At 48.4% G+C, this 15,294-nt stretch overlaps 1 protein-coding gene and 1 pseudogene across 1 annotated transcript; both read left to right on the forward strand.

The window, feature by feature from the left end:
• Positions 1 to 312: 312 nt before the first annotated feature.
• Positions 313 to 3,412, forward strand: LOC148824397 (uncharacterized). The gene is made up of 5 exons (XM_088926475.1): positions 313 to 364; positions 1,645 to 1,971; positions 2,186 to 2,464; positions 2,555 to 2,842; positions 3,085 to 3,412. Exons 1-5 carry the CDS (start codon positions 313 to 315, stop codon positions 3,405 to 3,407), a joined length of 1,269 nt encoding a protein of 422 aa, XP_088782601.1. The 3' UTR covers positions 3,408 to 3,412.
• Positions 3,413 to 14,677: 11,265 nt separating this feature from the next.
• LOC148824398 (5S ribosomal RNA) lies at positions 14,678 to 14,786 on the forward strand (annotated as a pseudogene).
• The last annotated feature ends 508 nt before the right edge of the window (positions 14,787 to 15,294 follow it).

The following is a 15,294-nucleotide window of genomic DNA, read 5'->3' on the forward strand; positions in this document are numbered from 1 at the left end:
TGTTTTTGTCTTCTGAGCGGGTGGAACCAGCGTTGTAGTGTTTCATTGTTTATCTGAGATGTTACCTTCTGCCCAGTCACGATTTTTGTTTTTGCCTTGGGGGGGAATCCAAGCTGTTAATCTGTCTTTCCATTTGTATTCTCTACCCAGTTTATATTCACTTATGGCAGGAGGGGGCAATGACAATTTTCTTGCTGAAACATCTCTTATCTCCCCCCCTTACAGACCAGCGCGGTCTTTGCAGCGACCGTTCAGTGTCGCTTCAGCTGCAGATTGGGAGAGTCGAGTCTCGTCCGGGATCCTCCTGGCAGGATGGCGCTCCCGACAATCCCTGCTGCCTTTTTACTGGTGCTCTGGACCACGGGTGGGTGACGCTCCAGGCTTTCGATTCAAGTTCCCTTCAGATTCCAGCTGGAGTTCAGTTTCCTCCACCGTCGCGACACGATCCCGGAGGCGCCGGAAGAGTTCTTACATTTAGCCAGCAGGTGTATCACCCTGCAGCTCCCAGCTGGCAGCCCCTCCCCCCACTGAAACTCAGCTAGTGTAAGCCTGGTCAGTACCTGGAGGGGAAACTCCTGGGAAAGCTGAGGCTGCTGCTGGAAGAGGTGTTAGTGGGGCCAGCAGGGGGTGCTCACCCTGTGGTCTGTGTGGGTCCTGATGCCCTGGTATAATGACTGTGACACTGGACTGTAAAAAGGTGCCATCCTTTGGATGAGATGTAAAACCGAGGTCTGACTCTCTGTGGCCATTAACAATCCCAGGGCATTTCTCTGAAAGAGTAGGGGTGTAACCCCGGCGTCCTGGCCAAATTCCCCCCCTGGTCTTTACCTATCATGGCCTCCTAATAAACCCCATCTCTGAACTGGCTTCACCACTCTGCTCTCCTCCCCACTGAGAGCTGGTTTGTGGGGAGAGGATTGGTGGACTATGCCTGCCATTGCATCATCCATGTGGGGGCTGGATGGGTGAGTGTCCAGTGTTTTGCTGATATGTTATTAAACCACTTAGGGCAGCTTAGTACATGGTTATCAAAGCAAAACATCCTGTTTAATCCAGTTCTCTGTGTATTTTCCATGTTTATTGTATTTGCTTTTAAAATAGTACAGTTTGTTTGTTTTTTAATGCGAAGCAGTTTCTTATTCTTTATTCTTTATAAATACGTGGCTCGAAGGCTGGTTTGATGTTTTTAAACATTCTTGAACTGCTTATTCAAAATGAGAATGAGAGACTCCCTTGTCTCTTTATTTGAACTATTTGAAACTTTATTTCAGTTTTCTTAAAAAAAAAAGACAACTCACAGCTACCAAGTTCGGACCTGCCAATTAATGCTATTTTAACAGTGCAGTTGTGGTTACATCGGCAGCTCTTGTGGTTACACTGTGAATAAGGAGACAATTATTTTGACTGGTCACAATAAAAGCCCAGAAATACCGGTATTCAAATGAGATGGCTAATTGATAATATCCTCACCGGAAGACACTGAAATTACACCATCCGTTAGTGTAACTCACCGTAAACGCGGGGGGTTTCAGTGTGCGTGCGTAACTTCTTGGAGCTGACAGCAGGTGGGGGGGAGGACGGGGGTAGCATGTCTCCCCTTGGTGATCCCCAGGCCTCTCTGAAACCGCGTCTGTTGTTTCCCAGAGTCCTGTGCTGGCCCGGTCACTGTGAGGTTTTTGGACTCGGCTACACTGCCCTGCATCTCCAAGGATCCAGCCCCTGTGGACCAGCCTGCTGTAAAATGGGTGTTGTCTACAGGAAGACCTGTGCTGTATGTCGAAGGTGGAAGACTTCATTCTGGACCCGGGTTCGAGCACAGAGCCCAGATGTCCGGAGACATGGCCAGACAGGGAAATTACTCCCTGACCATCGCTGCTGTGACGTTCTCCGACACGGGCCTGTATGAGTGCTATCGGGAAGCCGAGCGAGACCACCTGCAGTTCCTGGAGGACACTTATCTCACTGTCACAGGTAACAGCTCACGAGTCTCGGTTTTAACAGCGTCCAGCTGAGCCCACTGTGGGAGGTGTCTGATAATGTTCACATCTGGAAAATCTTCTCCCCAGTTCTTACACTGTCCATCTTTATTAGACTCCAAGGCTGTTTTCAATGTTCTTTTCAAAGTCTGCAAACTAAAATAATCCAAACCCAGCTGACATTCTGATGTTCATCTCTCTGCTTTCAGCTCATGAAGAAAATGTCACCCATCAGTCTGGAGCCTCTCTGTCTCTCCCTCTCCACACTACTGGTCCAGTGGAGGTGCTGTTTGATCCTGCAGGATCTACCCAGTCTTCCAGAGTCTTACTGAGCAGCGCAGGGCCCCCTGACCCCGGGTATGAACACAGAGTGTCAGTGCAGAACAGCTCTCTGACACTGCGCTCCCTCACTCCAGCTGATCAGGGGAGCTACACAGTGAGGGACCTTCAGGGAAACACTATCAGCACTGTGACAGTCACTGTGGGAGGTGAGCAGATCTACAGTAGGGTCACTAGAGGGCTCTGTATTCTTGACAGAGTGTGTTCTTATATCATCCTCTGTCCTGATTGTCTTTCAGCTCACAGAGTCACTGTCACCCTGCAGCCTGGAGCCTCTCTGTCTGTCCCTCTGCTCACTGGAGAGCCAGTGGAGGTGCTGTTTGATCCTGCAGGAGGTGGAAACTGGACCTCAGTGTGCTCTGTCCAGAACAGCACAGCCAGCTGTGTCCCCCAGTACAGAGACAGAGTGTCAGTGGAGAATCAGGAGTTGAGACTGCAGGACCTGAGGGCGTCTGATGAGGGGATCTATACAGTTTTGCTCTCACACATCCAGAAGGCCGTCAGCACTGTCTCTCTCACTGTGGAGGGTAAGACTAGACTGAGGTGCAGAGGAACTCCTCAAATCTTGTAACCCTTAACTTCTTGTTCTCAGTCTGAGGTTTTTAACCGCAGGACATTCTCAAGTGTAAAGAGTTTCTCCTGTTCTTGATCCTGTGGAGAGAGATCAGAGGTGTGTCTGCTGGTCAGTATCTCTATCGGAAGAGACTCCTCATGTCTTCTTGAAGGTGTGAGGAGCTGTGTTTTGTCTCCTCTGTGTTTCCTACATCAGACCATCTTCGTCACAGGTCTGTCGGAGTGATCGCTGGTGTCACTGGTGTTGGTGTTGCTGGAGTCATCCTGGCAATCCTGGGAGTATGGGTCGGGATGAGGAGATCAAGGACGACGATCAGGAATGACGGGACCTATGAACTGACAAGGAGAGATGATGCCCCGAATGACAGCAGCTCAGCAATCAGTCCTCCAGCAGATCAACCAGAAACTGGTAGTCAGAATGGAGTCTGTCCTCAGGTCCCTGGTGTCAAGGTGACTGAGGAGACAGGAGACGGACACTCTGGTCCTGTTGTCTCCAATGGACACAGACTGCAGGGGTGATGAGGAGAGTCGGTGCAGTATATTGGGGGTGTAGCGGCAATGCTTGTTAATAAGACAGAATTAAGTGTTGCTGTGCTTTCCCAAATGAGGCCTCATCTCTCTGTTCATCTCTGTGGTGCAGCCACAGAGAAACTATTCATGCAGGCTGATTTAAAGATGTTTTCTTTTGATAAGGGACAGCTCCCAAAGGGGGATACACTTAGCTAAGCCTGGCTATCATGATCAATGGTCATCCATTGGCGCCTATCTGTCTAGGGAGTGCCAGATGGACATCTGGACTGCATTCCTAAGTGTCAGGAGTAAGTGACTCATATATCACCTTGATCAACCAATCAGGGACTGGTAGGGCCGAGTAACCCACGCGGGAGTCTGATGCCCATGGAACCTTCAGCCAATCAACGAGCTGAAGTTCCTCCAGGTAAAAACAGGCAACACAGAGAGCCTGAGAAGAATTCTGTGGACTTTTCTAAAGGGAGTTCAAAGGAGAATTCCAGGGCAGGACGGCCCAGGAGCAGAAGGCTCCCAAGGGCAGGACATTCTCGCAGCGCGCCTCCTGACCATCCTGAGACTCAGCCCGGACAACCACGGAACGGCCAGTGTGTCCGAGTGCCAGAACTTTCCTTTGTTCTAAGCAGAGGTTGCCAGAGAGTAACCAGAGGATCCACCCGAGGTTAGCACCAGCAGCAGGCCTCGTGAACAGGTCAGAACTGTGGACAGCTGAATCACTATTCAGAACTAGCTCTTCATCAGGAACGAACCGGTCCTCTTCCTGACTTGCTGGGATCCACAGTCATCTTTTCTCCTGTGCGCAAACTTTGCTAGTTAAAGCCAACACTAACTAGCTGGTCAGTGAGCATCAGCAGCACACCGTCGCAAGCCGCACAGCACAGCCTGGCACCGAGCCAGAGAGCGCGGATTGGACAGCAACAGCCTGCAACTGTTTCTTTGTGCCCGCAGGAGATCTGAATCCCCAGAGATTGGATGAGTATTCAACTTCACTGCATTACTGCTCGAGAATTCAATTGTTATCCCAACCAGTTGATATCAATTTAAATCCTAAGAGTTATGTACTTGTTTTGAGTATCTAATGTAGAAGTTGTAACCAAGTTCACTTTATGAAACGGTCTAAATGAATGATATACTGAACGTATGTCCTCTTGATATATGTAACACTTCGTAACTGACTGAATATATACCTTTTGTATTCTGATAACCCTCTCGATAAGATCTGTTAGGTTTATATGCATATTCTATGTATTAATAAATGTATCCTCGTGTATTAGTACCTGTGTGTGTGCGTTGTTTGAGTTATATCGCATGGTTGGATTCTAAAGCCATCAAAAGAATCAATTTATGATTTACTGCTACAATTAATAATTGTCCCAGTAAATGCCCAAACCCTACAGAACTGGTGCCTTCAGAGAGCACACTACAGGGGTCAGAACAGGACTGAGCAGTTTGTGTTATTTTGATTTCTACTCTTTTGGACTTTCAAAATGCATTTTGCGGTTCAGTCTTTATCCTGACCTGAAGGAATCCAACAACTGAATTTCAAATTCTCTAAGACTGAAGGAATTCAGTCACAATTCTGTGATACCATAGCGCGGTTTTTTTTTTTTACTCCCTGGCGGAAACGGGCTTCCATAGGTTCTCAGTCCTGCGAAGCAAAAGCAATCTCTGAAATATCAGACAAATTATTATCAGATCATGTCAAAAGCTGATCAGTATTTCTTTACTGGGAAGCAAAGAAATGCTTGTATTACACATTTTAATATGACATGCAATTACACATGAAAAATAGTAAAATTATTTTCATTGCGGTACATGTTGATGGAACAGCCCCCTCGATAAAGGAAAGTATGGACGGACGTGTCGCATGTTCCGTACTCTGTCTGACAGAGAGTTTAACACACTGTCCTCGGAAAATAGAAACTAATTGAACAATAAATTCATCTGAGCCAAATCTACACGTGTGGGTGATTTAATTCTGTCTAAATTGCATGGAACTCCTCTGCTGAGGTCAGATACACACAGGAAAGCGTTCAGGCGGCTTCACGGAGTCCCGCCTCAGACTGGAAGCAGGTTCAAATTAGACGCTGAGAACAATCCGGGTCTCTGTGTGTAATTGATTGTGTTGATTGAGCGGTAGTGTGACCAGGTGTGTGGTAGCAGGTCCTGCCAGTATAAAAACCTATTCACTGCGTTCACACTTTATGTTCTCTTGCTTCAACACAGTTTGGTGGTTTACTTGTCTTACTCCTGTAGCAGTTTAGCGGGACGTCAATTTGGCGATGCGCTCGTTTCTCTTTGTGCTGTGCCTGTGCGCAGGGGCCGGGCTCCCCACACTGATCTCCGCCGGGCCGGCTGGCTGGGATTCTCGGGAATTAGCGCTCCAGGCCGACCTCCCGGCTCCTGAAGACGCAGCCCAGTCGGAGGACTTGAGCCTGGCAGATGCGCCCTCCGAAGACCTGTCTGCAAGCGAGAACGACTCACAATCCTTGGCTCCCAACTTCTGCCGCCTTCCCATGTCCAGAGACGCGTACTCGCCCTACTTCTACAAGGAGAAGATGAAGCCCGAAGCCGGCAGCCGCCCCTTACCCGCCTACATCAAGAGCGTCCTGTTTCCTCCCCAGCGAGGGCGGCAGCCGGCTCGCCCAGCCATCAGGGGCACCCGAGGAGTGGCTGTGTGGTGCGACTCCAGCAGGATGTACGTGAGGGTCAGTCGGCTCCTGTTCGGCTTCAGCTGTCGGCCATCGGAGGCGACCTTGGGCAACTGCAGCGTCAGCCGAACCACACGCCGTTACTTCTACTTCATCTATGGGCTTCATGAGTGTGGCACCGAGCGATCGGTAAGCGGGTCTTCGTCTACAGGCAGTGTAGCGATGTGAGCTGTAGGGCTAGTGTCGGGGTTGCCTTTCCTGGGAATATCCCTTCCTCTGTGTCCCTGCAGGTTGTCCAGGGCCGCCTGGTGTACTCTAACACTCTCCGGTATGCCCCGCCCTCTTCCAGTCTGCCTGTGCATCGCTTCATTCCCTTCTCTGTGCCGGTCAAGTGCTCCTACAACAGGTAGGCAGGGCTCTGCTGCTGCTGAGAAGCTGCTGGGAAAGTGTCCAGAAGCCCCTCATCCCCTCTGTCCTGCAGGTTCCACTACTCCTACAAGGTTGGCTATGTCCCCACGTGGGCCAGGAGAAGGACCTTCTTCAAGGACCTGAAGAACAAGCACAGCTTTGTCCTGCTCATCACCAACTGTAAGCTCCTTGAGCAAGTGGCTCCTCCTGCCTGCAGGGGGCGCTGTGATGATCCCATGCTGAACAAAGGGACTGTTTAGATGAGTAGACTGTGGGTCTCTGGGTATAGCAGATCCCTCACTCCTGGGTGCTGCTTGTCCACAGGTACCAGGAGCCTGGTGACCAGCAGTCGGGTGGCTGTGGCACCAGTAGAAGCTCCTCTGGATGTGGGAGCTGACTGGACTGAGGATGAGGAGGGAGACCCTCAGAGCACCAGTGAGGATGTGGAGGGAGCAGAGGACTTTGGAGATGTTGGCCAGTGGACAGGTAGGGTCTGGCAGGAGGAGCTCCTGTAGGGGTGGGTGTCCTGCAGTTCAGCTGGATTGTTCTCCTTCTTCCTCCCCAGGTGCCTGAATGAAGGCTCCAGCCTGGCCCTTGTGACTCTCCTGCCTCCACCTGCCTTGTAATGGCAACAGTTCAATAAAGCTGTGAAAGACTCCTCTGCCTGCCCTTGTTTCTTTATAGTTTATAGGTTTGAATGGGGTGGAGAAATTCAAGGGGAGTGAGACCCATTGATAAATGGAAGTACTGTATTTGTGGGGGTTCCACTTTCAAGAATGCTTCCTGTATTGCTGCCAATGAGGACTGAAAATGGCTGGAGTAATAAAGCATTGTACTGGGGGAAGATGGCTGCACTATTCCTTGGGCAGGGCAGTGTGACTTTTTTTACTGTGGGAGAGACAGAGGTGTTCAATATACTGGAAATCCTCCCGTTTCCGAGAGGGGTAGTGGTTATGGAGTGTGAGTTGCTACTGTAGTGCCCAGTAAGAGTGAGATCTGGTGTCCTATTCTAGGCTGCACAACCTGACTAAAAGAAACACAAGGAAGGAATTGTCAACAGGGGCTTGGTGTAAAGTAGGCCTTCCCTTCCTTAGCAGAGGAACGATACTGGTGCACAAACATCAGTGAATAATGGTACAGTTAGAATCTCGGAGGTCTTGTCTTATGGGTGTTGGTTTCACAGCAGTGGTAGTGGACAGTCATGAGAAGTATTAGGATTGAGACTAGAGATCCCAGCACTTGATCCCGAAGAAAGGTGTTCACAACTACCTCTACCAGCAGCACAGACTGTGTAGATTGAGACTGAACGCTTACTACACAAAGCCTCTCCACTGTTTCAGTGTCCCATGTCATGAATTTCAAGTGAATCCTAGTCTTCCTTTGTGACTACCTATAATTTGCACAAATCATGATGGCCCACTAAGGCTGTCAATTTTTAGCCCTACTGCAGTGCTGTATTAAAGCTTCAAGGATTTAGAATAAACTATTTTATATAATGGTTCTGAAGGTGGCTTCGCAAAGCACTTGACAGAATTACAATAAGAATACACAGGATAAAACAATTCCAATAGACTGAGGAGACCATGGATGAAGGTACTAAGAAAAGTAGAAGCAGGGGGGTAAAGAATAGAACCAGTTCAGTAAAGGCTCTTCAGGGTATCCTTGGGGAGAGAGTTCCAGAGCTTGGGGGCATAACAGCAGAAGGCCCTGTCACCCATACAGTGTAGACGGGCTTGGGGGACAGTTAGGAGACTAGAATTAGAAGAGCGAAAGTTATGATGTGGGGAGTAGGGTGATAATAGATTAAACTGCTACTGAGAAGCAACTGAAATGTGACAGCATGTTCTACAATTTATGCAAGAAAGGGTAATGTTAGGCTTTTATGGAACAGTGGTAATGACAGCACTTTTGAGGATCGTTGGTACAACGGCAATGCTCAAGGATTCATTTCTAATATTGAGGACAATGGGTTATATACCCATCATTCTTACCAAAGGATCAGAGACCTTTTGCTATATAAAAAGACTCCTTTCCACCACTAATTTATACAGGTTTGGTTCATTTGGGTTTTATCAGTTAAACATTTAATATTGTATTTGTCAGTTTGTTGATGCCTATATATCACAGTGATCTGCACACACATCTTTGACTGAATATGGGCTGCCAAACCTCTCCACCAAACTTATGTATCACGGTAGGTACACAAGAAGTTTCTTTGTAATAACAGGGTTGGTGCCAGTAGTCAGATTGTGTCAATTGCAAGGTAAGAACAGCATCGCATTAACTGGAGATGATCCAGAGATTAGCATGCAGCTCTGTACTCCAGATTACTACCGATTTGCAACGCGCTCGTCTGCTGACTTTAGTCTCCTGCTCAGTAATCACAATGTTCCCAATTGCAATGAGCCCAAGGAAACAGCTGCTGCCCTCTAGAGGACACTACAGGACAGGACTAAGTACAATTCCTGCAATGGACTAAGCAGTTTAGTGCCAAACTAATGGAACACTGAATCCTATGGGACAGTTCCTAATGTAGTAACAGCTTAATACTGAAATAATATAAACACCTCGTGATCTTAAGAATCTGTCGCTGTTAAAAAGTATTGTAATAATAAGCTAAAACTGCACTGCAGCCACAACACAGTAGACCTGCAGCTCATGTCCTGATCATACAGAAAGATGTCATCACTATGTAGTGTGCTCTGTGAAGGCATCAGTTCTGTAGGGTTTGGGCATTTACTGGGACAATTATTAATTGTAGCAGTAAATCACAAAATGATTCTTTTAATGGCTTTAGAATCCAACCATGCGATATAACTCAAACAATGCACACACACAGGTACTAATACACGAGGATACATTTATTAATACATAAATATGCATATAAACCTAACAGATCTTATCGAGAGGATTATCAGAATACAAAGGGTATATATTCAGTCAGTTACCAAGAGTTACATATATCAAGAGGACATACGTTCAGTATATCATTCAATTAGACCATTTCGTAATTGAACTTGGTTACAACTTCTACATTAGATACTCAAAACAAGTACATAACTCTTAGGAATTAAATTGATATCAACTGGTTGGGATAATTGAATTCTCGAGCTGTAATGCATTGAAGTTGAATACTCATCCAATCTCTGGGGATTCAGATCTCCTGCGGCCTCTCTGGCTCCGTGCCAGGCTGTGCTGTGCTGCTTGCGACGGTGCGCTGCTGATGCTCACTGACTGGTTAGTTAGTGTTGGCTTTAACTAGCAAAGTTTGTGCACAGGAGAAAAGATGACTGTGGGTCCCAGCAGGTCAGGAAGAAGACCGGTTCGTTCCTGATGAAGCGCAAGTTCTGAATAGTGATTCAGCTGTCCACAGTTTTGACCTGTTCATGAGGCTTGCTGCTGATGCTAACCTTGGGTGGATCCTCTGGTTACTCTCTGGCAACCTCTGCTCTAGACTCTTAGAACAAAGGAAAGTTCTGGCACTCAGACACACTGGCCGTTCCGTGGTTGTCTGGGCTGAGTCTCAGGATGGTCAGGAGGCGCTCTGTGAGAATGTCCTGCCCTTGGGAGCCTTCTGCTCCTGGGCCGTCCTGCCCTGGAATTCTTCAGAATTATCTTTTTCAGAAAAGTCCACTACAGGCTCTCTGTGTTGCCTGTTTTTACCTGGAGGAACTTCAGCTCGTTCATTGGCTGAAAGTTTCATGGGCATCAGAATTCCACATGGGTTACTCGGCCCTACCAGTCCCTTATTGGTTGACCAAGGTGAGATATGAGTCACTTACTCCTGACACCTAGGAATGCAGTCCAGATGTCCATCTGGCACTCCCTAGACAGATAGGCGCCAATGGATGACCATTGATCATGATAGCCAGGCTTAGCTAAGTGCATCCCCATTTGGGAGCTGTCCCTTATCGAAAGAAAACATCCTTAAATGAGCCTGCATGAATAGCTTCTCTGTGGCTGCACCACAGAGATGAAGAGGGAGATGGGGCCTCATTTGGGAAAGCACAGCAACACTTAATTCTGTCTTATTAACAAGCATTGCCGCTACATATCCCCCCTTTTTGAAGGTCACGAGGTCCTGAGGCGTTGTTGCCTTCAAAACAAAACAGAGTTAAGTGATGTCCCTTGCCATTAGAACATTAACCTTAAATGTCCACATTACTCCTCGAGAATTCATACAGGAACCAGCATTGGATACAAACATTATGAACAACATCTGGAGTACTGTATGTATAAACAAGGTAAGAGACATCATCTCAGTCTAGGAATTACACATCAGGAAGTTCACTGTTCATCTCATACCTCTATAGTAGATATTTGGGAAGAAGTAACTTCCTTTCTTTTGACATGCTACCTTTGACTCATTCATGCTACCCAGAGTACATCTTGATGTGAGAGTACAGCATTCAGAGTACACTGTCAGTCATGATCCAGCTACCTGGCAGTAGTGTTACAATAACAACAGTTCCTGTTCCCAGCCCCCCGATAAACCACGACACCTGTGTTGGGCACCTGCTAGGGTGGTTTGGAGGTTTGTTCCATTACAGCAAACTAACTACCTGTACCCCTTCAGGGCTTACTGTTTCTTGGATTCCCATCCAATTCAATAGTGTGGCCTCTGAACGCATCCAAGACCTCAGGTTTGGTCTAATATTGTCTGGTTCTAGACAGTACAGTGTTAAGTCACCAAGCTGTACTATGGCCTCCTCAGGAACTTACAGGAACTGTTTGGTTAGGTAGCTGCATTGTGGTAGCTGTATCATGCCTGTCACAAGTCATGGTGACAGTTAAATGTGGTGTGCTGACCAGCCATTTACTTCCCACCTGCTCTTCATGGGGTTCGTTAACCTCCCTCTGCCCATTAGTAGCTTTACACCCTTCATTGATGGATCAGTTAGACACAGCCAATGGATAGCTTTGGTAGCCATACCCATCTCAAGATTTGGAACCAAATTCAATCTTGGATTGCCTTCTAGGTGAGCTATGAGCGATGGGGTTAATGTCACATACTCCTCTACTGAGAAGAGTGGAATCAAGTGGTTTGGGAATTGTGCCATGGTTAGACTGGCTACAGTGGCACTAAACTCCCTTAACAGGTTTTGTGTCAACATTCTGGCCTGTTGCACACAAGCATAAACCCACTGTATAACACCAACAATCATGTCCACTGGTTGGGGAATAAGATTCAACCCTGTTGCATAGGAAGTTGCCTGTAGGGTTTTACCTAAGCTTTCCAACTTTTGCTGCTGTTGATACAGTCTGTCACTAACCTCTGGCATCTCTGACACCTGCCTTCTTGGGGCAGTCAGGGTGAGAGTGCCAGTAACAAACAAACCTACCAAAAAGAGCAAATGCACAACAGTGGTGGCAGCAATCAGTCCTCCCAAAAGTCTTTTACGGTGGCTGATCTCAGTCATCTCCTTCTGAGTGACTGTCGCCTTTCTAAGCTGGCGCAGCATGTACATGGTGTCTTTCTCAGTATGCCGTGTGACATCTTGGGCACCACCATCCTGGAAATCTGGGGAGATCTGACGCAGCTGCTGATGCTGCTCCTCCGTTTCCAGGGCATCTGCTTTTTTGATTTGTTCATGCCTGTGCTCTAGGAACCCTGCAGGGGGTGGTGCAGCAGTGGAGCATGCCTGACCCTCGGCTGAGTGGTCATCTGGAGCACCTGAGTGATCTGGGATTGTTACCCCATTCTCACTGTTCAGGTCCACCCTGCGCACTTCCTGATTGAGGAATCCCTCTATCGGCATGTTTACAATCATTCGCTGGGCATGGGTGTAGGACACCTGCTCGCTCCCCCCTTCCCTCGCTAGGGGTTCAGGGAGCTGCCCCAGCAGTGGGATAGCTAGTTCACTGTCTTTGAACTTACTATCACCCACCAGGCCAATGTCAGTGCAGGCGGGGATTCTGACACCCCTCTTTGCGATGTCCTGCACTGGCAGGCGGGTGGCTTGACCATCCAGCTCCAGTCTGGCTGAACCACTGTTGGTCAGACTCAGACCGACAGACTGGGCTGGTGGCTGTAAGAAAACCGGCTCGGCTTTCATTCCCTGTCCCTTCCTGGGGACTGGGTGTGTTGGAAACCCTGCCGTTGAGGCAGGAACAATCAGGTCAGTCTCACTCACTACCCGGTAGTTGTGAGAAATAATGTTTCCTGACTGCAGGTTCCCTGGGTCACAGCAGAGGGAATCGGCATCTGGGATCAGGTGTGTCCACAGCGCAGTAGTCTCAGCGTCCAGCTGGACCTCCTGTCTAACCTGTGAATGTTGCACCAGGGGCACCTGGTGGTGGCCCTGTGACAGCTGCTCAAGCAGATCCTCACTGATAGAGGATCTCTCAGGGCTAAGGGTGAGGGCTACATCACCAACCTGCTCTCCTGCCATCTGGATCCCTTCCACCACTGCGGGGTGGTGGTCCTGACCCCTCTTGGGTGCCAAGGTGCACAGGGAAAACTACTTTTCATCACCAGGGGAGGAGATCAGCTCCTCTTTAGGGATGTAAAAGGGGTTTGCTTTACCTGGTGGATCAGGCGGCTGCTTGGAGCACCGCTCCTGTGGCATGGAGGCTGTTGTGACCTCAGCCGGGACACGACTTCCTTGTATATCCGGGGAACAAGGAAATATTTTTATTTCTTGTCCAGAGGGAACAGAAGGAATCTTCACATAGGCTTCTGTGTTCGGTGGGCACTGTGTGAGCACAGTCTGCCTCTTGGCCCCCCTTTCCTTCTGTACAGAAGGCTTAGGAGCCTTGACCTGTTTCCACACTTTGCCTTTCTGGCGATCCACCAAAGGTTCCACTCTGAGTCGCATACCCTTTTCTTTTTCTACCCGTTTGAGCTTGCCGTGTGACATCAAACACCTTTCAACCTCAGTGTCAATCAGTGTCTCACTGGGTAAGACATCTCCCATGGCAGCCTTGAGGTAAAAGCTTCCTGCTTTTCCTCTGTGTTTTACTGCCTGCTCTGTGACTTCAGGGGTGGAGTCAGCACTCGCTTGGGAGTGACTGACTTCATCCAGGCAGGAACCCTTCCGCTCAATCAGATAGACTGAGGGAGGGAGAGGGGGCGGGTCTCCGCCTCCTCCAGTGGAGAGTATCAGCTCATTCACGCTTCCGGCAGCCTTGGGGAGTGGTTGTCCCTGTCCTAATAAAGCTTGTTCAAGCCTGGCCAGGCGGGCGGCTACTGAATCCTTTTGTTCAGCTTTATCTAGCCCTTTCCCTCCCCCGGTGTTCTCATGGCACTTAGGGCGCTGGGTGCGGTCCTGTGTGCCCGCTTTGGAACGGGGCTTAGCCAGCTCAGGAGCCTGTGCTCCTTCGAGCAGGAGGGAGTTAACCCTGCTGGCTCTGACGGCGAACACAGTCGCTTTAGCAGCTTTTTGCTCAGAGCGACTTTGGACATCATACTCCCAGGCTTTCTGCACGAATCTCTTCATATCAGTCATTTTCATGGTCTGTGCATCTGTATGCATTAAGATCATCTTTCTGACTGATGGGTGGAGATTCGCGATGAATAAACCCTTGAGATGTGTGTTCTCGCAACCCTCATCATTTCATCCTGCAAAATAAGTTCATCTAAGTCTCTCGTAATATTGCTTAATGTTAAGGGCGGTGGCTATCGCAGCAGTCGGGTCAATAAACGCACTGTATTCCTCGATAAGTGCATGACAAAGCTGTTCAAAGTCATTACAGACTTCTTTCATCTGCCTAGCCATCCACTCATGTACAGCTCTGCTGGTAGTTTTTCTGACCAGAAACACTTTCTCCTGTTCTGTGGCGTTTGGCAGGTACTGCCATATAACTCTCTTAGGTCCTGAATATAACTCTCGATATTATTCTCTGACACTGCAGGGTCAAATCTCTCCATGTCCTTTGCTAGCTCTCTCACAGAATGGAGGTTTATTCTCCTAACTTCTCTGCTGATGGAGATATGGCGGAGATCGTGGTCAGACTTGTCGCTGCTAGAGAGAATGCTTACTAGCGACTCGAATTCAGACCTTTTAGTAACCATCGTTAAACTTAAAAGAGTATTACTTTTAAGTACGAAATCACAGTTTTACCACAGAAAACCACAAGATCAAGTATGCAATCAACCCGGTAGATCGCAAAAAATCACAAAACAATCAAAAAAAGCAGCGTCGTAAAAGAAGTGACGGAGCTGTCCTCTCTATAAGAAGGGTGCCAGTGAGCCCTGCTCTCACTTACGGCCACACCCCCTTGAGCATGCCTGATCTCGGAAGTTAAGCAGGGACGGGCCTGGTTAGTACTTGGATGGGAGGCTGCCTGGGAATACCAGGTGCTGTAAGCTCTTTAGCGCAGGAGGCGCATTATCCCCGCTCGCTCATTCCCCTGTTCATGTGTGCAGTGCGGCTTTTCCGTCTGTTCATTTGTCAGCTTTGGCGAGACATGGGTGCTTGTGTATTAGCGTGAGCATTTTTTATTCTGATCATGAACAGTTTTACAAGTCCGCAAAGGATCGAGGAAAGGTTTATCGCCAGCTGAAAAGAGACACAGCGCTTCGGCTGTGGAGACTTGTTCGGCTGGCGTTCTGGGAGTCGCGTTTTTCAGAATTGTATTGAGATCGTTTTCCACGGAGCTCAGGTGTCAAAGCACAGCAGCAGCTATCCACAGCGATCCTCTATAGCACCCTTTCTCCCGCAGCTCCGTCCTTATTGGAAGGAAGCAAGAGTGAAAGACCGAAGTGAAACAGAGCGGAGGTGAAGGCAGTGAAGAGAGAGAACGTGGGAAGAAGAGAAAAACGCAAGGGAAAAAAAGCAGCATCGTAAAAGAGGTGACGCAGCTGTCCTCTCTATTAA

Source organism: Atractosteus spatula, chromosome 10 (genome assembly GCF_055471065.1).
Source record: "Atractosteus spatula isolate fAtrSpa1 chromosome 10, fAtrSpa1.hap1, whole genome shotgun sequence".
NCBI classification, from domain to species: Eukaryota; Metazoa; Chordata; class Actinopteri; order Semionotiformes; family Lepisosteidae; genus Atractosteus; species Atractosteus spatula.

Coding starts and splice junctions, on each gene's coding strand:
- LOC148824397 (XM_088926475.1), top strand. CDS start 313: ATGGCGCTCCCGACAATCCCTGCTGCCTTTTTACTGGTGCTCTGGACC. Junction 365..1,644: donor ACTGGTGCTCTGGACCACGG/GTGGGTGACGCT, acceptor GTTGTTTCCCAG/AGTCCTGTGCTGGCCCGGTC. Junction 2,843..3,084: donor TGTCTCTCTCACTGTGGAGG/GTAAGACTAGAC, acceptor TTCCTACATCAG/ACCATCTTCGTCACAGGTCT.